General features: G+C 60.8%; 4 protein-coding genes across 5 annotated transcripts in view; 1 reads left to right on the plus strand and 3 right to left on the minus strand.

Moving 5' to 3' along the window:
- Window positions 1–739: 739 nt before the first annotated feature.
- On the minus strand, window positions 740–2162 carry NICOL1 (NELL2 interacting cell ontogeny regulator 1). The gene is made up of 4 exons (XM_060188478.1): window positions 1815–2162; window positions 1561–1696; window positions 1152–1240; window positions 740–847 (listed from the first exon to the last, which is right to left on the minus strand). The coding sequence occupies exons 1-4, from the start codon at window positions 2160–2162 to the stop codon at window positions 782–784; spliced, it is 639 nt and encodes a 212-aa protein (XP_060044461.1). The 3' UTR covers window positions 740–781.
- A 17-nt stretch (window positions 2163–2179) lies between these two features.
- On the minus strand, window positions 2180–4384 carry LOC132537606 (basic proline-rich protein-like). The gene has a single exon (XM_060188479.1). It carries the CDS (start codon window positions 4382–4384, stop codon window positions 2180–2182), a length of 2205 nt encoding a protein of 734 aa, XP_060044462.1.
- A 13197-nt stretch (window positions 4385–17581) lies between these two features.
- NELFA (negative elongation factor complex member A) lies at window positions 17582–23240 on the plus strand. Its single transcript, XM_007537639.3, has 11 exons — window positions 17582–17844; window positions 19386–19557; window positions 20516–20677; window positions 21043–21132; window positions 21501–21631; window positions 21710–21779; window positions 21881–21969; window positions 22158–22266; window positions 22373–22641; window positions 22730–22829; window positions 22913–23240. Exons 1-11 carry the CDS (start codon window positions 17635–17637, stop codon window positions 23095–23097), a joined length of 1587 nt encoding a protein of 528 aa, XP_007537701.1. The 5' UTR covers window positions 17582–17634; the 3' UTR covers window positions 23098–23240.
- The window catches only part of NSD2 (nuclear receptor binding SET domain protein 2), a 72679-nt gene continuing 69572 nt past the window's right edge, over window positions 23233–26339 (minus strand). For both annotated transcript variants that reach the window (XM_060188346.1, XM_060188347.1), the window contains exon 22: window positions 23233–26275. In XM_060188346.1, coding sequence (XP_060044329.1) covers window positions 26004–26275 — 272 coding nt within the window. In that variant the 3' untranslated portion in view covers window positions 23233–26003. The remainder of the gene's footprint in view (window positions 26276–26339) is intronic.

Here is a 26339-nt window from a genome sequence, read left to right on the forward strand (position 1 = left end):
TGGGCTCTCGGACCCGGGCAGCTGCACCTCCAGGCGCGGGCTCTGGGTCGCGCCCCTTTGTCTGAACGTGGAGCCGGCGGGCGCCCCCACTCCCGCAGCGCCCCGACCCCGCTCGCTGGGTGCGGCCCCAGGACCCTCCCGCCCGGACCCCCGCCCGCGCATGCGCCCCGCGGCCTCGGTGCGGGTCTGGGGCGGGGGCGGGGGCGGCCCCGCCCCGCCCCACACGTGGGTCCGGGAGTCCGTCGCCCGGAGTCCCGCTCGGCCGCGGGCCGGGGGTTGGTGGCGGGGACGGGCTGGCGCCCACGCGGGCGGCCCGGGGGACTGGAGGGCGAGGGCGGCAGGGAGGCGCCCGAACCGCGCCGTGAGGAAGGCGCTGCGGCTACCCGCCCGGCCGCCCACGCGGAGCCGCCCCCAGGCCCGGCGAGGCCACCGCGGGGACCGGGGAGGCTGCGACCATCGACGGTGCGGCCCGCCGTCTCGGGTCCGCTTCCGTGCGGGGCGCCCGGGCCCCTCCCCCGGCCCCGACCCTCTGCCCCGTTACCCGCCCCGACTAACCGCCCCGACCCCGGGCCCCCCCCGCACCCGGCCCGACCCCCCGCACCCGACCCGGCCACCGCCCCTTGGGCACCGCAGGCCAGGACCCCCCGGCCGCCCCGGGAGCAGCGGACCCCGTCGCTCGTGCCCCCGTCCCCGCAGAGCCGGACGCCGACGCGGACACACGGACACACGGACACACGCAGCGGACACGCGGTGAGGCGTTTATTGGGGCAGCGGTGCGGGCTCAGCTCCCCGCCGGCCAGCAGGCGCACAGGGCCCGGCGCTCCGCCTGCAGCAGGAGGGTCTCCGTCTGCAAAGCAACGGGTCAGGCCGGGCCCCGCCACTCCGGGCCCCGCAGCTCCCGCCACTCCGGGCCCCGCCGCCCCGCCACTCCGGGCCCCGCCGCCCCCGCCACTCCGGGCCCGCCGCCCCGCCACTCCGGGCCCCGCCGCCCCCGCCACTCCGGGCCCCGCCGCCCCCGCCACTCCGGGCCCCGCCGCCCCGCCACTCCAAGCCCCGCCGCCCCCGCCACTCCGGGCCCGCCGCCCCCGCCACTCCGGGCCCCGCCACCCCGCCGCCCCCGCCCCGGGCCCCGAGCCTGCGGCCCCGCTCACCCGCACGTCCAGGCTGCGCGCCGTCTTGCGCAGGTCCCGCAGGGCGCGTTGCATGAACTCGAAGGCGTGACAGTCCACGCACGGCCGGCCTGGGGGCAGCGGGCGGGGCGAGGATCCTGCGGCCTCTGCGCGGGCAAGGCACCCCGAACCCGCAGCCCGGAGCCCCGAACCCGCAGCCCGGCACCCCGAACCCACAGCCCGGAGCCCCGAACCCGCAGCCCGGAGCCCCGAACCCGCAGCCCGGCACCCCGAACCCGCAGCCCGGAGCCCCGAACCCGCAGCCCGGCACCCCGAACCCGCAGCCCGGCGCCCCGAACCCGGAGCCCCGAACCCGCAGCCCGGATCCCCGAACCCGCAGCCTGGATCCCCGAACCCGCAGCCCGGCACCCCGCCCCGCCCCCGCACGCACTCTGCGCGGGCACGGTGCTCCCGGGGTCGGGGTCGGGGTCGGGGTCGGCGCGGGCCAGCAGCGCGGGGCTCAGCAGCAGCAGCAGCAGCAGCGCACAGGGGGGCGGCGGGAAGGGCGGGGGCTCCATGTCCGGCGCCTGCGGGGAGACTCTGCTGGACCCGGGACTCTCCCCTCCCTCCCCGCGGGCCCGGGACCCCCCCCCACCCAGGACCCCCCACTCGCGGGCGCACAGGCCCCGCCCGCCCCACCGGTACCGGTTCCGAGACCCCGCGGCGGCGGGACACAGGACCGGCTGCGTCGGCGGCAGTGCGCATGCGCCGGCCCCACCCGCGCCCGCCCTCGTCACCGTGGAAACCGCGCGCGCGCCCCCCGGGCGGCAGTTTAAAGGGGCCGCGCACCCTGGTCTCCCCGCTGCCCCTGAGGACTGTGGCCCCGCAGCACGCGGCTCCTCTGGGCGCGGTCACCTTGGGCTGGGGCATCCGGGGTGCTGGGGGCATCCGGGGTGCTGGGGCATCCGGGGTGTTGGGAGTATCCGGGGTGCTGGGGCATCCGGGGTGCTGGGGGCACTTGGGGTGCTGGGGCATCCGGGGTGCTGGGGGCATCCGGGGTGCTGGGGGTATCACGAGTGCTGGGGACATCCTGGGTATTGGGGACATCCGGGGTATTGGGGATATCCGGGGTGCTGGGGCATCTGGGGTGTTGGGGGTATCCGGGGGGCTGGGGCATCCGGGGTGCTGGGTGTATCCGGGGTGCTGGGGCATTCGGGGTGCTGGGGGCATCCGGGGTACTGGGGACATGTTTGCTGGGGACATCCGGGGTGCTGGGGCATCCGGAGTGCTGGGGCATCCGGGGTGCTGGGGGCATCCGGGGTGCTGGGGGTATCCCGGGTGCTGGGGACATCCGGGGTATTGGGGACATCCGGGGTGCTGGGGCATCCGGGGTGCTGGGGGCACTTGGGGTGCTGGGGGCATCCGGGGTGCTGGGGGTATCCCGAGTGCTGGGGACATCCGGGGTATTGGGGATATCCGGGGTGCTGGGGCATCTGGGGTGTTGGGGGTATCCGGGGGGCTGGGGCATCCGGGGTGCTGGGTGTATCCGGGGTGCTGGGGCATTTGGGGTGCTGGGGGCATCCGGGGTACTGGGGACATGTTTGCTGGGGACATCCAGGGTGCTGGGGCATCCGGAGTGCTGGGGCATCCGGGGTGCTGGGGGCATCCGGGGTGCTGGGGGTATCCCGGGTGCTGGGGACATCCGGGGTATTGGGGATATCCGGGGTGCTGGGGCATCTGGGGTGTTGGGGGTATCCGGGGGGCTGGGGCATCCGGGGTGCTGGGTGTATCCGGGGTGCTGGGGCATTTGGGGTGCTGGGGGCATCCGGGGTACTGGGGACATGTTTGCTGGGGACATCCAGGGTGCTGGGGCATCCGGAGTGCTGGGGCATCCGGGGTGCTGGGGGCATCCGGGGTGCTGGGGGTATCCCGGGTGCTGGGGACATCCTGGGTATTGGGGACATCCGGGGTATTGGGGACATCCGGGGTGCTGGGGCATCCGGGGTGTTGGGGGCATCCGGGGTGCTGGGGGCATCCGGGGTACTGGGGACATGTTTGCTGGGGACATCCGGGGTGCTGGGGCATCCGGGGTGCTGGGGGTATCCGGGGTGTTGGGGGCATCCGGGGTGCTGGGTGTATCCGGGGTGCTGGGGCATTTGGGGTGCTGGGGGCATCCGGGGTACTGGGGACATGTTTGCTGGGGACATCCAGGGTGCTGGGGCATCCGGAGTGCTGGGGCATCCGGGGTGCTGGGGGCATCCGGGGTGCTGGGGGTATCCCGGGTGCTGGGGACATCCTGGGTATTGGGGACATCCGGGGTATTGGGGACATCCGGGGTGCTGGGGCATCCGGGGTGTTGGGGGCATCCGGGGTGCTGGGGGCATCCGGGGTACTGGGGACATGTTTGCTGGGGACATCCGGGGTGCTGGGGCATCCGGGGTGCTGGGGGTATCCGGGGTGTTGGGGGCATCCGGGGTGCTGGGGCATCCGGGGTGCTGGGGCATCCGGGGTGCTGGGGGTATCCGGGGTGTTGGGGGCATCTGGGGTGCTGGGGCATCCGGGGTGCTGGGGGCATCCGGGGTGCTGTGGCATCCGGGGTGTTGGGGGCATCCGGGGTGCTGGGGCATCCGGGGTGTTTGGGGTATCCGGGCTGCTGGGGACATGGTTGCTGGGGACATCCGGGGTGCTGGGGCATCCGGGGTGCTGGGGACATCTGGGGTGTTGGGGGCATCCGGGGTGTTGGGGGCATCCGGGGTGCTGGGGGTATCTGGGTGCTGGGGCATCTGGGTGCTGGGGGCAACTGGGTGCTGGGGCATCTGGGTGCTGGGGGCATCTGGGTGCTGGGGCATCGGGATGCTGGGGGCATCTGGGTGCTGGGGGCATCTGGGTGCTGGGGGCATCTGGGTGCTGGGGCATCGGGATGCTGGGGTATCTGGGTGCTGGGGCATCTGGATGCTGGGGCATCTGGGTGCTGGGGGCATCTGGGTGTTGGGGCATCTGGGTGCTGGGGGCATCTGGGTGCTGGGGGGCATCTGGGTGCAGGGAGCATCTGGGGGCATCTGGGTGCTGGGGCATCGGGATGCTGGGGGTATCTGGGTGCTGGGGGTATCTGGGTGCTGGGGGTATCTGGGTGCTGGGGCATCTGGGGGCTGGGGGCATCTGGGTGCTGGGGCATCGGGATGCTGGGGGTATCTGGGTGCTGGGGGTATCTGGGTGCTGGGGGTATCTGGGTGCTGGGGCATCTGGGTGCTGGGGGCATCTGGGTGCTGGGGCATCGGGATGCTGGGGGTATCTGGGTGCTGGGGGTATCTGGGTGCTCGGGGCATCTGGGTGCTGGGGGCATCTGGGTGCTGGGGTCATCTGGGTGCTGGGGGCATGTCACGGTCACGGAGTGGGCCAGGTCTGAGGCCCTTGTCCCCACCATGTGCCATCGCCAGCCTGGGCACCCCGGGGATGTGCTGAGCAGAGTCACCCTCACCTTGGCCTCCCGCCCAGCTCTGTGGGTGCCCCAGTCCCCACATCCCCCACGTGACTGGTCCCCGGGCCGTCAGAGGCCTGTCCGTGGGTTCTTGTTCCCAAGTGGACACTCGACAACTTTTTGATGTTTGTTTGGTTATCAGTGGGGCTTCAGCACTCTGGCATGACTCAGAGACAAGACATCCAGAGAGACAGAGACAGAGAGACCGGGGGAGGGGTGGCGCACCTCGTTGAGCGCACAGCAAGGACCCCCGGCCCCCACCTGCGGGGAAATGCTTCGGAGTGGCGAGGCAGGGCTGCAGGTGTCTCTCTGCCTCTCTCCCTCTCTGTCTCCCCCTTCCCTCTCGATTCCTGACTGTCTCTCTCCAATAAATAAATAAATAAAGTTCAATTTTAAAAGTCAGAGAGAGGGAGTCGGGTGGTAGCGCAGCGGGTTAAGCGCACGTGGCGCAAAGCACAAGGACCGGCATGAGGATCCCGGTTCGAGCCCCCGGCTCCCCACCTGCAGGGGAGTCGCTTCACAGGCAGTGAAGCAGGTCTGCAGGTGTCTGTCTTTCTCTCCCCCTCTGTCTTCCCCTCCTCTCTCCATTTCTCTCTGTCCTGTCCAACACAATGCCATCAATAACCACAACAATAATAGAAAAAAAGGGCAACAACAGGGAAAATAAATACAAAATTTAAAAAGTCAGAGAGAGATACCACAGCACGAAGCTTCCTCAGCGTGAGGCCTGGCTTGAGCCAGAGTGGCGTCCACAGCAGGGCAGAGCTGCTCTCCCTGTCAGCCATCTTGCCAGCCCTCTGACCATGTCAGCACGCTCTCCTGTGAGGACATGCACGGTCTGTCTCCAGGACTTGCCGCCGTCCAGGTGAGACCCCAGCAAGGACGCCCCCAGCCCCTGACGCCCATCTCCTGTCCCCCGGGGGCCTTCCTAGGTCTGTGGCTCATTCTGCCAGGCCGCCCTGCTTCCTTCTCAAGGCTGAGTAGTGTTTCACGTGTGGACGGCCACGCTTGGCCTACTGGTCCATCTGTAGACGCTTCCCCATCTGGTCTTTGCCAGTGACGTGGGTCAGGGGCTCTTTGGGTCTGGGCGGGCCGGGCACGGCCGGTGTCGCCTGGTCTCAGGCGTGTGGCCGGCTCTGCCCACTTCTGGCTCCTCTCACTGGGCTCTGCCCGCTTGCCCACGGAGGTCGGCGGGTCCCCTTCTCGCCGAGCTGCACCCCAGCTGGTCTCTGGCGAAGGCCCGAGCGGCAGGGGTCCCCTGCGCCACCGTGCCTGCCGACAAGCCCCTGGCCCCAGCCCCGCGTGGGAGGCCTTTTCCTGGTTCGTTTCTGACTTCACGTCAGGATGAAAGGACAGGCTGGTTCTAGTGATTTCTAGTGACCAAAGTTTGGTCTTTTTGTTTCGCTTTGTTTTTTTTTTTGCCTCCAGGGTTATTGCTGGGCCTCCCGACACTGAGTCCACTGCTCCGAAGGCCATTCTTCCCACTTTATTGAACAGGACAGAGGGACCTTGAGAGAGGAGGGGAGACACGTAGACAGACAGACAGACAGACAGATAAAAAGCTCAAGGGCCAGGCGGTGGTCCACCCGGTTAAGAGCACATAATTCAAAAGGCAAAGACCCGGGTTCTAGCCCCCACCCGGCTCCCCACTTGCAGGGAGGGGGGAGCTTCACAAGCTGTGAAGCAGGGCTGCAGGGGTCTCTCTGTCTCTCTCCCTCTCTATCTCCCTCCCTCTCAAGTTCTCTCTGTCCAGTACAGTGGGGAAATGACTGCCTGGAGCAGTGGGTTCCAGCCCCAGCAACAACCCTGGAGGCAAAAACATAAAGTAAAAACCCAGCCTGCAGGGGGCGCTTCACGCGTGCTGAGGCAGGGCTGCACGCGACTCTCCCCCTCTCTGTCTGCCTTTCTCCATTTTCTGTCCTCATCAAATAATAAGTGAAAAATAAATTTAACTAGAGCCCTGCTCAGCTCTGGCTTATGGTGGTTGAGGGGATTGAACCTCGGACTTTGAAGCCTCAAGCATAAGAGTCTCTTTGCATAACCATTATGCTGTCTACCCCTGCCCGAGAAGATTCCTTTTAAAAAAGAGAGAGGCAGTCGGGCAGTAGGTTAAGCGCACGTGGTGCAAAGCGCAGGGACCGGCGTAAGGATCCCGGTTCGAGCCCCCGGCTCCCCACCTGCAGGGGAGTCGCTTCCCAGGCGGTGAAGCAGGTCTGCAGGTGTCTGTCTTTCTCTCCCCCTCTCTGTCTTCCCCTCCTCTCTCCATTTCTCTCTGTCCTATCCGACAACGACAATGATATCAATAACAACAATAACTACAACAATAAAACAAGGACAATAAAAAAGGTAATAAATATAAAAAAATTTTAAAAAGGAAAATGTTTGAGAAGAGAGAGAGAGAAATACAGACACCTTCAGCCCTGCTTCACTCCTCGTGAAGCTTCTCCCCTGCAGGTGGGGAGCGGGAGCTCGAAGCTGGGTCCTTGCGCATGATGATGTACCTAGCCAGGTACACCGCCGCCGGGCCCCTTCATGAACTTTCTGGCGCCTACTGTGTGGCGACTTTGCCCCGTGCACCTGAGGAGAGTGTGGGCCCAGGTGCTGGGAGAGGTGCTATGAGGTCTCCGCCCTCGGGCTGTGGCCCCCTTGTCTCTTCTCTGGCGAAGAGACGGCAAAGGTTGGAGCAAGCAGAGTGCGAGCAGGCCAGACAAGCAAGAGACAAAATCGTTCTGACTCAGAGTCCGTTCTTCAGAAAAGGGCAGCAGAACTGACAGGCTGGAGTGGGCGGGGCGGGGGACAGCTCAGCCGGGGGGCACCTGTCATACCCGGCCTGAGGCCCGGCCCGGGGCAGAGCCCCCACCCACATGGGAGCACGCGGGCACTGGGGGAGCCTCCTGGGGCACCTCCCTCTCTGCCCCACCCTGGAAAGTAGGAGTGCGGCCCTGGGCACAGTGGAGTCCGCAGGCTACACACTCACCAGCCCGTGGGTGGCCGGCCAGACATCAGGGGGTGTCACTGCCCATCCTGGTCCTGCAGAAACGGGAAAGTGGGGGCCGGGCGGGGGCGCACCCCGGGTGAGCAGTCGGATCCAGCGCAAGGATCAGGGTCCAGGTCCCCACCCACCCCTGCAGGAGGGACGCTTCCTGAGCGGTGGAGCAGGTCTGCAGGTGTCTCTCTGTCGCTCTCTCCGTCTTCCCTTCCCTCTCAATCGTTCTCTATCAAATCTAATAAAATACGAAGAAAGAGAGGCACGGTCTGGAGTGGTGCAGTGGGTAAAGGGTTGGCTCTCAAGCGTGAGGTCCTGAGTTCAGTCCCTGGCAGTACACATACCAGAGTGGCATCTGGTGTTCCTCTCTCTCCCCCCTCTCCCCTCCTATCCCTGTTTCAATAAATAAATAAAATATCTAAAAAAGAAGAAGAGAAGAGAGGCCAGGTGGTGGTGCGCCTGGTTGGGCGCACGTCACAGTCACAAGATCGAGAGTTTGAGCCCCCGCTCCCCACCTGCAGGGGGAAAGCTTTGCAAGTGGGGAAGCAGGGCTGTAGGTGTCTCTCTGTCTCTCTCTCTCTCCTCTCTGTCTCCCCCTGCCCTCTTGATTTCTGGCTGTCCCTATCCAATAGATGAAAATAATTTTTAAAAATTGAATACAAAGAAAGGAAGAGGAAAAAAGAGAAAATCTCCACCAGGAGCAGTGGATTCACAGCGTCAGCACCGAGCCCAGCCATAGCCCCAGTAGCAATAAAAAAGTAATAAACAAAAAATTAAGTACTGGGGCGGGGCGGTGGCGCCAAGCACAGGGAGCAGCGTAAGGACCCCAGTCGAGCCCCCGGCTCCCCACCTGCAGGGGAGTCGCTTCCCAGGCGGTGAAGCAGGTCTGCAGGTGTCTGTCTTTCTCTCCCCCTCTGTCTTCCCCTCCTCTCTCCATGTCTCTCTGTCCTATCAAAAAAAAAATTAAGTACTGTGAATAATCATACACCAACAACTTGGCTGGCCCAGATGAAACGGACACATCCCTAGGGGACGTAGACGTCACCAGATGGAGTCAGAAAGACTGGACAGGCCTCCGAGCCAGGAACCCGCTGCCCCAACACATAGCCAGAGTGGCGGCTCAGCCGCTGAGCCCTCCCACACGCCTGCAGAACCCTCCTGGGCTTTACGGAAAGGAGGAGGAAGGGCTAGGGACACACGTCACAGGGCACAGGACCCAGGTCCCGCGTCCCCATCCCTCCCAGGGCCACAGGCACAGGCTGACCCAGCACTGGGCTGGGGCCAGGGGTCTCGGGAGACCAGCTCTGGAGTGGAGCCAGAACGCTGTCCTTGGCCTTCTCACCGGCCACGCCGCTCCACTCCCAGCTCAGAGCCGCCGGCACTGGGGTGGCCCTTCGAGCCCTGAGGACCCCTCCTCACCTCGTCTGCACCCACTGGCCACATGTGTCTGTCCTCCTGTGGCCTGGTGAGTTTCTGAAGAGATCCTGCTTGTGTTGTGCTGAGTCTTCAGGCGACTTTTTTTTTTTTGCCTCCAGGGGGATCGCTGGGGCCCAGTGCCTGCACCACAAATCCCCTGCTCCTGGAGGCCACCTTTTCCCTTTCGCTGCCCTTGTTGTAGCGTTGCCCTTGTTGTAGGTTATCAGTATTGTTTTTTTATATGACTACAAGTTAATAGGAGTGTACATAAACACCATTCCCACCACCAAAAGACTGTCTCCCATCCCATCCCCTCCCCAGTGAAGCCGAACATCCACCCTCACCCTATTACTGCTGTCGTTGTTGTTGGATAGGACAGAGAGACATGGAGAGAGGGGGAGAGAAAGACAGACACCTGCAGACCTGCCTCACCGCCTGTGAAGCGACTCCCCTGCAGGTGGGGAGCCGGGGGCTCGAACCGGGATCCTGACGCCGGTCCTTGCGCTTCTCGCCACGTGCGCTTAGCCCGCTGCGCCACCCCTCAGCCCTACTTTTCTTTTAAATATCTTATTGGTTTATTATTGGGTAAAGACAGAAAAATTGGAGGGGGAGATAGAGGAGAAAGACAGACACCTGCAGCCCTGGTTCACCACTCATGGAGCTTCCCCCCTGCAGGTGGGGGCCAGGGGCTTGAACCCAGGTCCTTGCACCTGGGATGTGTGCTCTTAACCAGGGTGCCACCGCCCGGCCCCGTCTGTTGTCTCCGGTTTCACAGGAGAGCAGTCTGCGATGGTTCCTGCTCCACGGCCCCACCTCCTGCCACGCGGTGACATCCTGGTGCTCTGTTCGTTTTTATTCTTCTCACTGCATCTCATTCTGAGTGGAACCCACTGCACCTCTCCCCGTTAGCACGGCTTCTCTTCTGAAACATCTGATGTGTTCTCCATGACGTCCAACATCCAGGATGCTGTTTTTATTTAAACTTGAGAGAGGAACGGGAGGGAGGCAGAGACAGAGGAAGGGAGGGGAGAGACATGTCAGAGCATCACTCTGGCACATGTGGTGATGGGAACTGAAGTCAGAGCTTGTGCTCTTAGGGCTGATGTCTTAGCCACTGTGCCACCCCCAGGCCTTTTGCCCAAACTGTTTTGAGCCAGAGCCCTGCACAGCTCTGGTTTGCAGTGATTTGGGGATTGAACCTGGGACCTCAGAGCCTCCCGTGGGCTCTTGAGAATGCCTTTGCATAACAGTTATGCTAGTTCCCTGGCCTCATTGAGTATATTTTTAGCCTCAAATACTGTGTGCTTTTATTCTAGAGTTATAATTTGTTTTTATATCGTAACATTTTATTTATTTTTTTAAAATTTTTATTCTTATCTTTATTTGTTAGAGACCGCCAGAAATCGAGATGGAAGCGAGAGAAAGAGAGACAGACAGACAACCTGCAGCCCTGCTTCACCACTCACGAAGCTTTCCCTCTGCAGGTGGGGACCAGGGGCTTGAACCTGGGTCCTTGCACACCGTAACGTGTATTCAACCAGGTGCGCCACCACCCGGCCCCTTAGCATTTTATCTTAATGAGAGAAAGAGGCCGGGAGAAAGGGACAGAGACAACGTCCTGCAGGGGACAGAACCTGGGGTCTCAGAGCCTCAGGCATGAAAGCCTTTTGCAGAACCACTGTGCCGTCTCCCCAGCCCCCTGTACTTACCGTTTTAAATCTTCCTTCTAGCTTCCTAGATATTTTGAAACTCCTCATAAAGCTCACTGCCCTTGGGTGCTAACTGTCATCTCAGACTCATTTCTGACTAATCGTTGATTTCCCGTCGTGAATCGTACTCTCCTGTTTCTTTTCTTCTTTAATTTCTTATTATCTTTATTTATTTATAGGATAGGATAGAGACAGCCAGAAATCAAGAGGGATGGGGGGACAGAGAGGCAGAGAGGCCCCTGCAGCCCTGCTTCACCACTCGTGAAGCTTCCCCCCTGCAGGTGGGGACTCGAACCCCGGTCCTTGTGCACTGTGACATGTGCACTCAGCCAGCTGTGCCACCACCCGGCCCCTGCACTCTCCTGTTTCTCTGCACCTGGTTTCTGGGGCTTCCTGGTGGAGACCAGAGTCGGTCGTGGCAGCCAAAGGTTTGTTTGTTCGGTGGAAAAACACACAGTGGCTGGGGCTCGGGGTGGCGGCACCACGAGCCCGCTGTGCTAGGCGGCTATTACACAGGACGGAAGACAGCGAGAGGCACCGGCAGCCCTGCTCCACCACTCCTGAAGCCTCCCCCCTGCAGGTGGGGACCGGGGGCTTGAACCCGGGTCCTGGTGCCCGACGCCGGCCTCGCTCCTTCCTGTACACCAGATGTAAGTGCTCCTCTGGGTGGTGGGCCGGGAGCCATCAGGCGGGTCGGCCTGGTCCTTGGCGGCTGGTCGCGGGAGGGCCAGGCTGCACGTGCCCGCCGGGATGGTGGTCCAGGCTGGCTCCTGGAGGGCCCGGGGCTGGTCTGATCCATGGCCAGCCGGCCGGCTGTTCTCAGAACTTTGAACAGAAGCCAGCTGGCCGGCTGGCTGGGTCTGACCCTCGGCCCTGGGCCCTGTGCTCCCTCCTCTGCCATCTTCCCAGGTACCCGGGGCCGCCTGAGAGCAGCGCTGGACGGCGGGTGCAGAGCCCCAGGCCTGCTTCCGAGAACCAGCCGCAGCAGCTTATATAGGCGCGAGGTGAGGGGGCGTGGCCGCGCTGACGAGCGCTCATTGGAGGAGGGCCGAGGGCCGATGGCTTCTCATTGGCGGAGCAGTTGCTGGGCGGGACGCACTTCCCGCAGCCGGGCGTGTCTGCAGCGCCTCCTGGCAGTGTGAGCGCGCCCCCTGCTGGCCTCCCCGGCTTCAGTCGCGTTTCCTTCAAGTTCCTATTTCTGCCGATTTCTGGTCTTTTTCTCATTGTCAGACATTCGTGCTTTCATTCTACAGAATAATCTCTTGTTGCTTTTGGATATTGCAAAGGGCTCCTGTGTTCTGTGTCCTCTGTCAAGTTGAATTTTTCTGACAACCCAGACCTGGCTCTTTTTTTTTTTTTTTTTTATTCCCTTTTATTGCCCTTGTTGTTTTATTGTTGTAGTTAGTTATCATTGCTGTCATTGTTGTTGGATAGAACAGAGAGAAATGGAGAGGAGGGGAAGACAGAGAGGGGGAGAGAAAGACACCTGCAGACCTGCTTCACCGCCTGGGAAGCGACTCCCCTGCAGGTGGGGAGCCGGGGCTCGAACCGGGATCCTTACGCCGGTCCTTGTGCTTTGCGCCACCTGCGCTTAACCCGCTGCGCTACAGCCCGACTCCCAGACCTGGCTCTTTTAAAAAAAATTATCAGGGAGTAAGGTTTTACAATCGACAGTAAATACAGTAGTTTGTACATGCATAACTTTTCTTTTTTTAAAGCTATATTTAGGGCTGGACACAATGTTATGCAAAGACTTTACTGCCTCTGACACCCAAACTCTCAGGTTCAATCCCCAGCACAACCATAGGCCAGAGCTGAGCAAATCATATATGTGTTGGGTTGTCAGAAGTCAGGATGCATTTTTGCATAGAAAAATGTCATGACATTTCCAACAACCCAGCACAGTGTGTGTGTGTGTGAGAGACAGAGAGAGAGAGACAGAGAGAGAGACAGAGAGACGAGAGAGGTGGAGAGAGGCGAGACGCCAGAGAACCAGAGCATCGCTCTGGCACATGCAGTGCTGGGGATATGACTCAGCCTCATGCTAGAGAGTCTTAACACTCACGCACTTTGTCACCTCCTGGGCTGCCAGAATTGGTTTTAAGGACTTGGAATAGGAGGAGCTGGGAGAGTTCACCCAGCATGGCACTCACCTTACCAGGCTGGGGGAGCTGGACTTGAACCCCAGTGACCATGGGGAGCATCTCACAAGGAAGCTTCACAGATGCTGGGTGGTGCTGTGGTGTCTGGTCATCGTTCACCCTCTATTCGGAAAGGGGAGAAGGAGTCCCCTGGGAGAGGTGAAGTCACACAGGCATGGAGCCCTGGTATATGGGGGTGCTTAACATACTGCGTGCAGTAGAAAACTACGAGTAAAGTTATTTGAGTCATTTCAGCTATGAGTCGTGAATCACGCAGGCATTCATCCAAAGGGCATTGGACACTAATTCTGAAAGACACCTGCACCCGTGTTCACAGCTGCACTGTTCACAATAGCCAGAAGGGAAGCAGCCCTGAGGACTAGCTAAGGAAGTTAGGGATATGCATTCCACGGAATACTCTGTGGTCAGAAAAGATGATATCCTCGGGGACAAAGTGGATGACACTGGAGGTGACTGCGCTTAGCGAAAGAGGTGAAGGATAACTACCAGACGGCTTTGCTCATGTGGAACCTACAGAATCACACATGGACTTTCAAAGAAAAAGTAGGCAAACTGTCTAAGACTTTGAGAATCACAGTGGTTGCCACTGAGAAGCTGGGTGGATGATGCAATGTGGAAGGATGTGGCTACAGTCTTGCAGAACACTGTCAAGTCACTAGTAACATTTTCTTCTTTTTTTAAAATATTTATTCCCTTTTGTTGCCCTTGTTGTTTTATTGTTGTAGTTATTATTGTTGTTGTTATTGATGTCATTGTTGAATAGGACAGAGAGAAATGGGGAGAGGAAGGGAAGACAGAGAGGGGGAGAGAAAGACAGACATCTGCAGACCTGCTTCACTGCCCGTGAAGCGACTCCTCTGCAGGTGGGGAGCCGGGGGCTTGAACCGGGATCCTTATGCCGGTCCTTGTGCTTTGCGCCATGTGCGCTTAACCCGCTGCGCTACCGCCTGACTCCCCCCCCTTTTTTTTTTAGAATTTATTTGTTTATTCATGAGAAAGATAGAAGGAAAGAACCAGACATGACTCTGGTATATGTGCTGCTGGGGATCGAACTCATGACCTCATGGTTGAGAATCCAATGCTTTATCCGCTGCGCCACCTCCTGGGCCACAAGTTTTTTTCTTTTTTTATATTTATTTTCCCTTTTGTTGCTCTTGTTGTTTTTCATTGTTGTATTTATTATTGTTGGTGTTATTGATGCCATCGTTGTTGGATAGGACAGAGAGAAATGGAGAGAGGAGGGGAAGACAGAGAGGGGAGAGAAAGACAGACACCTGCAGACCTGCTTCACCGCCTGTGAAGCGACTCCCCTGCAGGTAGGTAGCCGGGGGTCCTTACGCACGTTTTTTCGTTTTAAAGATTTTATTTATTAATGAGAAAGGTAGAAGGAGAGAAAGAACCAGACATCACTCTGGTACATGTGCTGCCAGGGATCGAACTCAGGACCTCATGGTTGAGAACTCAATGCTTTATCCATTGCGCCACCTCCCAAACCACACTAGTAATGTTCTTGATGGTAAAATAAATGGGCTGTCATGAATAAATCTTTGCAAACAGCTACACGGCACTTGCATACAGTAAACACCCCTTTTAATTTCAGAATTAGGAGACAGTGCTTACACTTCAGTCACTACTTGACTGCGTGCCCACTCGCGCCTCCCTTTCCCAAATGTACCAATTCTATACGCAGACCTGCGGAATGACCCCTGGAATCTGGGGTCTGATGATGGTCTCCCCAGTACAGCTTTTTCGATTTTTCACTTTGGGGATCAGGTGGTGGCAGGGGAGACACCACATCCATGCAGCTCCCCCTTCATGGTGCCCAGGAGTGTGGCCTCGCATAAAACAAGATGTGAGTTTTACCCTCTTCTTCTAGCGTTTGCCCTTCTTCCGTAGCCAGTCAACAGCGTCAGGTTGAGCCTGATGTAAAGTTTGAGACCTTTGAATCTGGAGAGGTGGCAGTCGTTGACTATGTGGGTCATAGTCTGTCTGGGGCCGCAGGGGCGGTTCGGGTCGTCTCTGGCTCCCCAGCGATGGAACATAGCGGCGCACCGGCCATGGCCTGTTCGATAGCGATGGAGGAGGGCCCGATCATAACGTGCTAGGTCAAAGCCGGGTTGACGCTCGCAGGGGTCTGTGATGAGGTGTTTGTTCTTGACCTCAGCTGACTGCCAACTCTGTTTCCAAGAGACTGGAACAGAGAAGTTCAGTGTAGGCGTAGGGGACCAGATTGGGTGACGAGACGTCAAGCGTTGGACAGGGTGGGCGAAGATCTCCGCGTATATTGGCAGGTCCGGTCGAGCGTAGACGTGGGAAATGAACTTAGATGATGCCGCATCCCGACGAATATCTGGCGGGGCGATGTTGCTAAGAACTGGCAGCCATGGAACCGGGGTGGGACGGATGGTTCCAGAAATGATCCTCATGGAGGAACATAATTTGGAATCGACACACTGAGTTACCAGCACACATACCCCCACCCCACCGTTTTCATGAGTGCTTATTGACATCACCAGGATTTGCCATTCTGGGCTGGCTTTCTCAGAGACAGACAAAGACGGAAAGGCACCACAGCACCAGTTTCCCCAGCGTGGTGGCGACAGGCTCAAGCCCGAGTCATGCAGATGGCAAAGCAAGCAGGCTGTCCAGTCAGCTACTTTGCAGGCCGTAATCCCCTAATAATAAAAAAGTGTGTGTGTTTGATTTGCTTTGGATAGAAACAGAGAGGACCTGAGAGGGGAGGGAAGACAGAGAGGGAGAGACGCCTGCAGCCCTGCTCCACCACTCACAATCCCCCACAAGTGTGGGGGGCCTGGCCCCGGGTCCTTGTGCACTGTCACCTGTGCGCTGTACCCGCGGGGTCACAGGCGGCCACCCCAGGGTGCACGGCCCTAGGGGGTCCCCGATGCAGTTTCTGCACCATGGTCAGGGGGCTGTCCAGCTCTCGGCCACATCTTGGCACCCAGTTTACTATTTGCTGCACTGACACAGAAGGGGGGGTGCGCCTTGGGGGGAAAGTGGGGGATGACACTGAGGGGGACATGGCTGGACTCTGAGGGGGACATGTGGACACTGACAGGGACATGGGGGGACACTGAGGGGGACATGCGGACACTGAGGGGACATGAGGGACACAAAGACTTGGGGGGACATGAGGGACACTGAGGGGGACATGCGGACACTGAGGGGGACATGCAGACACTGAGGGGGACATGCGGACACTGAGGGGGACATGAGGGACACTGAGGGGGACATGTGGACACTGAGGGGGATATGAGGGACACTGAGGGGGATATGAGGGACACTGAGGGGGACATGAGGGACACTGAGGGGGACATGCGGACACTGAGGGGGACATGAGGGACACTGAAGGAACATGAACGCTGTGGGGGATACTGAGGGACATGTGGACACTGATGGGGACATGGGGGGACACTAGGGAGACATTAGGGACACTGAGGGAACATGGACACTGACGGGGACATGGGGGACACTGAGGGGGAAATGGGGGGACACTGAGGGGAACATGGGAGGACACTAGGGGGACATGGGGGACACTGAGGGGACATGCGGACACTGAGGGGACATGAGGGACATGAGGACTTGGGGGGACATGAGGGACACTGAGGGGGACATGAGAGGACACTGAGGGGGACATGCAGACACTGAGGGGGACATGAGGGGATATGTAGACACTGAGGGGACATGAAGGACACTGAGGGGGACATGCAGACACTGAGGGGGACATAAGGGACACTGAGAGGGATGAGGGGGACATAAGGGACACTGAGAGGGACATGAGGGACACTGAAGGGGACACTGAGGGGAACATGAGGGACACTGAAGGGGGCATGGGGTACACTGAGGGGGACATGGGGGGACATTGAGGGGGACATGGGGGGACATTGAGGGGGACATGCGGACACTGAGGGGGACATGAGGGACACTGGAGGGAACATGGGGGGACACTGAGGGGGCATGAGGGACACTGAAGGGGACACTGAGGGGAACATGAGGGACACTGAAGGGGGCATGGGGGTACACTGAGGGGGACATGAGGGACACTGAAGGGGACATAGGGGGACACTGAGGGGGACATGCGGACACTGAGGGGGACATGGGGGGACACTGAGGGGACATGCGGACACTGAGGGGGACATGAGGGACACTGGAGGGAACATGGGGGGACACTGAGGGGGCATGAGGGACACTGATGGGGACATGAGGGGACATGCGGACACTGAGGGGACATGAGGGACACTGAAGGGGACACTGGGGGGGCATGAGGGACACTGAAGGGGATACTGAGGGGGCATGAGGGACACTAAGGGGGACATGAGGGGACATGCGAACACTGAGGGGGACATGGGGGGACACTGAGGAGGCATGAGGGACACTGAATGGGGACACTGAGGGGGCATGAGGACACTGAGGGGGGCATGGGAGGGACACAGGGGACATGCAGACACAGGTGGGCATGGCGGGACACGAGGACTTGGGGGGGACACGCGCGGGCGGCGGCCTCGGGTCCCGCGAGGAGTCAGTGGGCGCGGTCGGGGGTGAGGGGTGAGGGGTGAGGGGTGAAGGGTCAACCTCCTCCGCCGCGGCCACTCGCCGCTCGCCTCCCGGGGACGCCGGAAGCCGCCGCGAGCACGTCACTCCCCGCGCCGCGCGGTGACGTCACTCCCGCGCCGCGCGGTGACGTCACGGCCGCCATGTCGGGCGGCGCGCGGGCGTGCGCGTGAGGGGCCGGCGCGGCGGCGCGCGCCCCAAGATGGCGTCGATGCGGGAGAGCGACACGGGCCTGTGGCTGCACAACAAGCTGGGCGCCACCGACGAGCTGTGGGCGCCGCCGAGCATCGCGTCGCTGCTCACGGCCGCCGTGGTCGACAACATCCGCCTCTGCTTCCACGGGCTGTCGTCCGCCGTGAAGCTCAAGCTGCTGCTCGGGACGCTGCACCTCCCGCGCCGCGCGGTGGACGAGGTCCACGGGGTCTCCGGGCGCGGGGCGCGGGGCGGCGGCCGTTTCCGTGGGGGCCGCGGGCGGCGGCGTCCCCGTCCGCGTCCCGGGCGTCGTCTCAGGCGTCACCTCGCGGGCGGGCGGGCGGCCGGCCGGGATGCCAGGGGTCGGGGTCGGGGCCGGGGTGCGAGGTCGGAGGTCGGGGTGCGGGGTCGGAGTGCGAGGTCGGAGGTCGGGGTGCGGGGTCAGGGAGGCGAGGTCGGGGTCGGAGTGCGAGGTCGGGGTGCGGGGTCAGAGCCGGGGTCGGGGAGGCGAGGTCGGGGTCGAGGGTCGGGGTGCGAGGTCAGAGTGCGGGGTCGGGGATGCGAGGTCGGGGTCGTGCGGGGTCGGGGCCGGGGCCGGGGCCGGGGCCGGGGTGCGAGGTCCTGGCCGTGCCCCTCCCCTGTGTCGTCAGCCTCGGTGCAGCCTGATGTCTCCGCCTCCGCTTCCACCTGACCAGAGGGCGGGAGACCCTGCAGGTGGGCCGGGGCTCCCACCCGCGCCTGTCGCTCCCTCTGGGCAGCTCGGTGCTTCCCCTCAGCCCCTGCCCGCCCCGTCCTCCCGGAGCCCGGGCACCTCCAGCGGAGGTGCTGGGGATCGAACCCGGGCTCTCAGCCCCCTGCGGACCCTGCGGACCCTGGCCGGGCGCTCGGACCTGTTGAGCCCCGTAGCCGCCTGGGGACGTTTACGTTTCGCCGGGTCCCCTGCAGCCTGTCGCCTGTGGTGCGGTCTCCAGGTAGCCCGACGCCGCCGGCACCCGCAGGCCGCCTCTTCTTCCCGTGCCGGGCGATGTCTGGGGACCGAACCCGGGACTCGGGCGGCATGTCTGCGGCCACTCTGCCCGCGGGCCGCTGGTGCCGGGCGTCGCCGCCCGGGCTGCTGAGCTGCGCTCCGCCCGCCAGAACCCAGAACCCAGAACCCGGGGCGGCCCGGCCCCTCCGAGCTGTCTGTGCTCCTGACCCTAACCCGCGAGCGCTGTTCGGGGCGGCTCAGTCCCTCTGCGCCGCTGCCCCGCGGCCCCAGTTTGGGAGGGAGACGGGCGGCGGACCCCCACCCTCACTCGGGGTCACCGGAGGGCGCGTCGACCTTGGGGTGCGGGCCGCCCCGGGGCCAGGGCTGTGGCCAGAGCGGTGGCAGCCCAGGACACGGGAGGGGGGAGGCTCGCCGCTGGTGCGAAAGCTGAAGTGACCCCTCGGCGTGGCCCCGCGAGGGTGGCCTTTCGTGCTCGTGATCCTGGGAGCGGGCCTCTGCGCTCTGGCCCGCGGCAGCACAGGGTCTCGGGAGGGCCCGGGTCTCCCGGTGGGTGTCTGTCGACTCCACGAAGGTCCCTCGTCCCTCGTGAGTGGAGCCCTGTAAGGTCACTGACCGTCATCCCCTGCGCGGCTCACACCGGAGGCGGGAGCTGGCACGGTGGGAGCGCCTTGGCCTGGCTGTGCCACACTCCAGGGCCATCTGGGGAGCCCCTGGGCCGAGGGATGCCCCCGGCCGCGTGCGGTCTCAGGACCTTCCCCTCTACCTCCCGGCAGATGAAGGCGGCCCTGACAGAGATCATCCAGCTCGCCAGCCTGGACTCGGACCCCTGGGTGCTCATGGTCGCTGACATCCTCAAGTCTTTTCCGGACACCGGCTCTCTCAACCTTGAGCTGGAAGAGCAGAACCCCAACGTTCAAGACATCCTGGGAGAGCTGAGAGAAAAGGGTATGCTTGCGTCTGGGTGCTAGGATGCTCCGTAAGGCGGCAGCCCAGGGGACTGGCAGCGGCAAGGTCGGCCTGGGGTCCCAAGTCCTGTCCCCAGCTGCCATGTGTCAGCGCCGTGCCCCACCCCGCTGCCTTTCTTGGCCCCGCTGCCTGTGTTGGTCTGAAGCTCGGTGCTCAGGCCCGCTCCCTGGTGCCAGTCCGAGTGGCATCCTAGCTCCTAGAAGGTTCCTAGTCACAAGGTAGAAGCTCAGAACTGTTGTGTCAGACACACTTGTTTGGGATGGGGCTGGGAGACGCCTCAGGCTGCCCCCCCCCCCCCCCACGAGGGCGCAGCAGCTGCACAGGAGGCAGCTTGTCACTGTGGCGGCTGTGCTGTCGTGCGCACACACACTCTCTCTAAAAGAGAGCAATTTCTACCAGAATTTCTACCCTAGTCTGGCAATCTGGAGCTGCTGGGCTCCTGAAGCGGCAACACCTCAGCATGAGGTCACCAGTCTCCCTCCCTCGACTTTTCACCAGAGCACGTTTTCTCAGCGTCCCAGTGGCCAACTCGCGCCCTTTTTCTTTTTGGCGAAGTCAGGCAGAGACATTGCTGCACAGATCCACCTTTCTCGCAAAGCTTTCCCTCTGTGGGTGGGGACCAGGGACTTGAACCTGGGTCCCTGTGTGTGGTGATACAGGCAGTCCTCCATCCGTCAGGCACTTGCCAAGCTTTGGGAGTGTGTCGGGAAGGGTGAGCCTGAGGTGGGCCCAGGTAGGCGTCTCACCACCTGAGGGGTGCTCCTGTGGGGTCTCCCGCCTGGGTGCCCATGCCCGGTGGACAGAGCCAGCAGGTGCCTAGATGCTGCTTCTGGACCGAGTCCCCTGGCGTGGGGCTGGGGTGCTGTCCGGGCCTTGCTGGGTGCCCTAGGACAACAGGGCAAGGCAAGCACCTCCTGACCGGTCGGTTCCTGCTCAGTGGGCGAGTGTGAGGCCTCCATCATGCTGCCGCTAGAGTGCCAGTACCTGAACAAAAACGCTCTGACCACACTCGCCGGGCCCCTCACGCCCCCGGTGAAGCACTTCCAGCTGAAGAGGAAACCCAAGAGCGCGACGCTCCGGGCTGAGCTCCTGCAGAAGTGTGAGTGGGGTGCTGTGCGGGGACCCTCTGACTCGGCAGGGGTCACTCTCCTTAAGTAGTTAAACTTCTTATAGAAACTTAGTGCCGTGCTGAACTGCAGCTTAAAATCCACGTCCAAAACGTCAGCGCGTTTAGTTTCACACATGTGACTCTGCTACTGTTACCATCAGATTAAGTGGCTTGACTTTGAAGCAGCCACAGGCACCTCCCAGAGCACTGCTCCCAGGCCCACTGACCCGCTGCTCTCCCTGGCACCTGTGTGTGTGTGTGGGGGGGGGAGCGAAAGGGTCCTGGTGGTCGTGAGCCTGGAGACACTCCACTGGGACAGGTGTGACACACTGTCCGTCCCATGAACCTCTTTGCAGCCACGGAGACGGCCCAGCAGCTCAAGAGGAGCGCGGGGGTGCCTTTCCATGCCAAGGGCCGCGGGCTGCTCCGCAAGATGGACACAACAAGTAAGGGCGAGCAGGCTGGATGGCCTGTGGGTGCGGTGAAGGAGAGGGAGGAGCCAGCCTGGATTTCTGTCTGTCTGGGGTGCTCTGATACTCAGAGCTGGCAGTGGGGGCAGAGCAGCGTCTGAGCCCCACTCATCCGGGAGGGAGGCACCCGGAGTCGGTCCTGCGTGGTGGTCAGCTAGGTGCGGAGCTCTGGTCCTTCTGTGTTGTTGGCAAAACTGCGCGGGGTCACCTGTGATGTCCTTGTTCCTCCAGCCCTGGTCTTGGCGACAGGCTGGCCCTCGCACCCCCAGGCTCCCTCCCATCCAGTAGCCAGGTGCAGAGCGAGGGGGTGGGGGTGGCCCCTGCTGACAGCACCACCCCTCCAGCCCCGCTCAAAGGTATCCCGAAGCAGGCGCCCTTCCGGAGCCCTACCACGCCCAGCGTCTTCAGCCCTGCGGGGAACCGGACCCCCATCCCACCTTCGCGGACGCCTCTTCGGAAGGAGAGGGGAGTGAAGGTGGGTGAACACCCCGTGTCCCGGGGCCCCAGGGGAGGGGCTGCTGCCCCTCCCCAGCTAAGCACAGACTGTTTGCAGCTTCTCAGCATCTCGGAGCTGGATAAGGTCGGGGCCGGCCGGGAGGCAAAGAGGAGGAGGAAGACGCTGGGTGTGTACAGGGCTCCAGGCAGGGAGGTGGCGGGGGGGCTACCTTGTGGCACCCCGATGTCTCACCCCACCCTGTGCTCATGGGGACTCACTTTTTGACAGACACGGAAGTGGTGGAAAAGCCCGCCAAGGAGGAGACGGTCATCGAGAACGCCACCCCTGACTATGCGGCCGGCCTCGTGTCCACGCAGGTAGGCTCCGGTGTGGCTACAAGTGCCTGCCGTGCGCAGCGAGGTCGTCCCAGGTCACGCTGCTGCTACCCAGCTGGACTGCTCGACTAGCACGCTGTGGGATGGCTGCAGGAACCGGGGGCCGGCCGGGAGCAGTTGGGGGGGGTGGGGCTCGGCTGCAGTGTGTCCCCCGCCCTGGCCTCTTCTAGAAACTCGGGTCTCTGAACGAGCCCACGATGCCCTCCGTGAGCTACTTGCCCGCCACGCCCAGCGTGGTGCCGGCTTCCTCCTACATCCCCAGCTCTGAGGCGCCTCCAGGTGAGCCTTCGGGCCAGGTGATCACCGTCCTTACAAGCCGGGCTGGGGGTGGACAGTGCCAGGCAGCGAGCCAGCCGCTCAGCAGGACTCCTTCCACTGCCCACAGCCTCATCTTCACGGGAAGCCACCTTGCAGGCCGGCCGGCCAGCTGAGGAGCCCAGCACGCCGAGCCCTGCGCAGTTCAAGCAGCGGGCACCCATGTACAACAGCAGCCTAAGCCCAGCCACGCCCGCGCCCACCACACCCACCTCACCCCTCACACCCACCACGCCACCTGCTGTCACCCCTGCTGCACAGACCCCTCCCGTGGCCATGGTGGCCCCGCAGACCCAGCCCCCTGCCCAGCAGCAACCCAAGAAGAACCTGTCCCTCACGGTAGGGTCCTCACGGGGAGGGGTGTTCATCCTGGTCTGGCCTCTGGGGGTGGGGGGTTTGTCAACCACCCACTCGTGTCAACTTGCAGAAGAAGCAGCTCTTTGCAGCACAGGAAATGTTCAAGACAGCCAACAAAGTCACACGTCCCGAGAAGGCCCTAATCCTGGGCTTCATGGCTGGCTCACGAGGTGAGTATGGTGCCGGGGGGGGGTGGGGGGGGGGTTACTCCCTGGGCCCACACCTGTCCAGCATAGCATCCTGCCCTCCACAGAAAACCCATGCCAGGAGCAGGGCGACGTGATCCAGATCAAGCTGAGCGAGCACACAGAGGACCTGCCCAAGTCTGACGGCCAGGGCAGCACCACCATGCTGGTAGACACTGTGTTTGAGATGAACTACGCCACAGGCCAGTGGACACGCTTCAAGAAGTACAAGCCCATGGCCAACGTGTCCTAGGGCGCCTGAGCTCAGCCTCGTAGTGGGGGTGGGGTGTGGACTTTTTAAATCTTAGTGTGGGTTACCATTTTTGTGTAAGACTTTTTTGGATTCAATATTACACATTGAATGTTGACCACAAAAATTATGACTTCCTAATTTCAGCTTCAGCTCTATTGCACTTTTTTTTTTATTCCACCGACCACATGGGCTTCTTGTTTATTGCCCACAGTTACAAGTCTTTGGGCACCTGTTTTCACTAAAAAGAAACCCAAGTTGAGCTTTGTGAAGCTAGCTCATCCTCTTGAGGGGAGGGCGGGGCTTTGAAAATCAACCTTGCTGGAGATCTTTAAAAGCTTTTAATACAAAAATACTCGTACAGTTTTCCAAACAGTTCCCCACTCTGAATGCCCCCACCCCTGTACTGAAATCTCCATTTCAGCACACTCCCCTCCCCCATGAACTTCAAGTTAAGCCTACCAGCACTGGAGACACCATGTTCTTGGAAGGAGCCTGGCCTCGCACTGGACAAAGCACATAGGAGTGTAGTTCTCAGCACGCATGTCTCCGTGGCCACTAGGATGCTATGACTAACATTCACCAGACACTGCGCTTCTCGGTGGACCCAGAATTGGGTGAGGATGACCAACTTGCATCACTTTAAACAGGCGGCTTCTTAACTGAACAGAGTAGTTCCGGCATCTAGGCCTTGCATGCACTTGTCATATTCAAGACACGTGCTTGAGGCGCGTCAGTGCAACCCCAAGTGTCCATGCGACTCCTCAGAGTTCACCGTCTAGAACCAAACAGGCCAGTGCTGGCTTGAGCGGCCAATTCCATGCGCAGATCCAGCTTTAAGTGAGGGTCCTAGTTGGCTCCTGGTTCAGAGGAATCCTGAGCTATATGGAGTTTGTGTGTGGCTTCTGCTTCACATTAACAGCTGAGAGCGTCCCTCCGGACTCTCGGTTAAGCTACCCTGTGCTCAGACTCATGACTGGCTTCCTAGAGATCTGCAGAGTACTGTCTGTCACGTTTCTGAACAGCTTCTGGGACAGGGCAGCCACGGGAAGCTGCTTTCTCCAGTATTAAAGACTTGGACATCACAAGATTGGACTATGGTCTTCTATAAACGTAAGTTAACCTGCTCCCAGAGTGCACTCAACACTCGCTGAGGAAGCACAGCTGAGCGACATGTGCCAGACCCCACGCCGTGGCTGTGGGAACAGGTGCTGCTGGGCATGTCACCGGAACCACTCAGTGCGGCATGACGAGCCTAGGTCTGAACTGTTCCAGTATTTGAGACAGAAATTAGAGTTCTAAACTGAGACGAATACTCCATAGTCCCCATGTTAGGATCAGGCCACACAGGAGTTGCTATGACAGCTCACCCTCTGGGCCCTACAGACGACCAGGGCCTGAGTACGTGACAGACCACAGACATACTGGATGGGGGGGGGGGGAGGTCCTTAGGGCCAAACACCTCGGTTGTTTTGGGAGGCAAATGTGAGAGAAACAAGCAGATCTCATGGCAATGTCAAAAACAGTTATGTAAACTTCCTGCAGAACAATGTTCTACTCGGGTGAAAAAAGTAGAAACGCAAAGCTCCTGCAGCGGTCTGCCCTGCCCGCCCTCCTGTGCAGGAGAGGAGTCGCCTTCCACAAAGCAAAGTTCTCTTCAGCTGCTTCTCTGGCCAGGCCTGCCAGTACCCAACAGCTAGTAAGGGGTTACAGGAAACGAGGTGGTGGTGCCAGGTGGTGCGCAGGCCTCAAGCCTGGGCCACCCCAGCCCCCCTGTAGTGCTGGCATAGCTCTTCCACGAACAGACCCACAAAATGGGAATCATTTAAAAAGGCAGCAGTTGTTACTACTCTGGGTTGTTCCTCACCCTGAGAATATTCTCCAGAGATGCCGTTTCCCGTGTGCTCTGGGCCTGAGGGGGCTAAACCAGAGCCTATGGTGCCCACTTGGCAGGACGTAAGCCTGCCTGAGACTGCTGCTCACACGCTTTGCTGAGGCCACAATGCAGCAAACTCGCTCTTTGCGCTGAGAACTCAGGGTCGAATCAGTAAATAAACATCTCAATCGGTGGTTATTTGTGAAATCAGTTTAGAAGAAAATAAGAGAATAAAAAAAAAAGAGAGACTAAAAGTCAGAAACTGGTAATTAATGAAAAGTCAAATTAAAAAAAAGTCCCAAGTCTTCCCCCTGATGCCAGTGAGAAGTGATGCCTGCTGGTCAGGAAGGCCACTCCTGGGCCTCAGGCAGCCACGGCCCAACCACAGAAGACTAGGGGACTCGCAGCACCACCACATCGCCATTCCAGGGCTCAACTTCTCGGGTAGAGAAGTAACCTTGTGAGGAGAAACTTCACATTAGTATGAAAAAAGAAAAAAAAAAAATCAATAGCTGTCTCCTAAGAGCAAGAGAATGCTCAGAATCAAGATTTCCAAGGACATGGGTCTGGGGTCATGCCCAGTGCACCCTGGTCTCTCCTGAGTGATAATGACAGGTAAGCAGGCCGAGTATCAGAAGATTAAAGATAATAGTGATCCCTTAGAAAAAATACTACTCTATACATCTCAGGTGAAATTAAAAACATTTCATATGCCAATTAACCTTCAATCACAACTTGAACCTAAAAAAAGTGGCAGGAGGGCACCTTGACATTCTCAGGAATTCAAGTGTCGCGGTACTGCTGGGTGTAAGGCTGTGTATCTGGGGCTGCCCGGAACCTCGGAGCTCAGATGAGTCTTCAGTGCGGGCGCAGCAGGCGGGCGGGCAGGCGCTGCTGAGGGTGGCTCAGTGGTGGGTGCTCCTCCCAACACGGCTTCACGCTGCTTCTCCAGGCTGCCTCCATGCTCAGCCTCTCCCCAAAAGGCAGGCGGCCCCCGCCACCACCCCTGGGTCTGGCCAAGCCAGCGCCTGGCCTACTTGCCTTCTGTCACCCTGCGCCAACACCGCCGCCTCTTCCTTCTGCCCCTGGTGGCCTTGGGCTCTGGGAAAGGCTTCTCAGTCTGGGCAGCTCTCATCGCCTCTGCCCCCAAGTCATGCTCACAGCAGTACAAGTGCCCGTCCTGAGTGGAGCTGAAGGCCGTCCCCTCTTGGTGGTCCTTGCAAAATGAATTGGGGCAAAAGTGGCAAAATGAAGTAGAAGGTTTGCCACACACATCACAATGATGCCAAGGACACTCCCACTTTCCTGCAACAAAAGGCACAGCGTTAGCAGACAAACTTTGTCCACGGTGCAAAACAAAACTTTAAAC

The sequence above is a fragment of the Erinaceus europaeus genome, chromosome 3 (assembly GCF_950295315.1).
Source record: "Erinaceus europaeus chromosome 3, mEriEur2.1, whole genome shotgun sequence".
Taxonomy (NCBI): domain Eukaryota; kingdom Metazoa; phylum Chordata; class Mammalia; order Eulipotyphla; family Erinaceidae; genus Erinaceus; species Erinaceus europaeus.

What these genes read in the sequence shown, in the direction of transcription:
- NELFA (XM_007537639.3), top strand. Translation starts at nt 17,635, where the DNA reads ATGGCGTCGATGCGGGAGAGCGACACGGGCCTGTGGCTGCACAACAAG. An exon ending in CCGCAAGATGGACACAACAA is followed by an intron (nt 21,133 to 21,500) that starts GTAAGGGCGAGC and finishes CCACCCCTCCAG; the next exon opens with CCCCGCTCAAAGGTATCCCG. An exon ending in CCGGCCTCGTGTCCACGCAG is followed by an intron (nt 21,970 to 22,157) that starts GTAGGCTCCGGT and finishes GGCCTCTTCTAG; the next exon opens with AAACTCGGGTCTCTGAACGA.
- LOC132537606 (XM_060188479.1), bottom strand. Translation starts at nt 4,384, where the DNA reads ATGCCCCAGCACCCAGATGCCCCCAGCACCCAGATGCCCCAGCACCCA.
- NICOL1 (XM_060188478.1), bottom strand. Translation starts at nt 2,162, where the DNA reads ATGCCCCCAGCACCCCGGATGCCCCAGCACCCCAAGTGCCCCCAGCAC. An exon ending in GCCGCGGGGTCTCGGAACCG is followed by an intron (nt 1,697 to 1,814) that starts GTACCGGTGGGG and finishes GTCTCCCCGCAG; the next exon opens with GCGCCGGACATGGAGCCCCC. An exon ending in GAGCACCGTGCCCGCGCAGA is followed by an intron (nt 1,241 to 1,560) that starts GTGCGTGCGGGG and finishes CGCTGCCCCCAG; the next exon opens with GCCGGCCGTGCGTGGACTGT.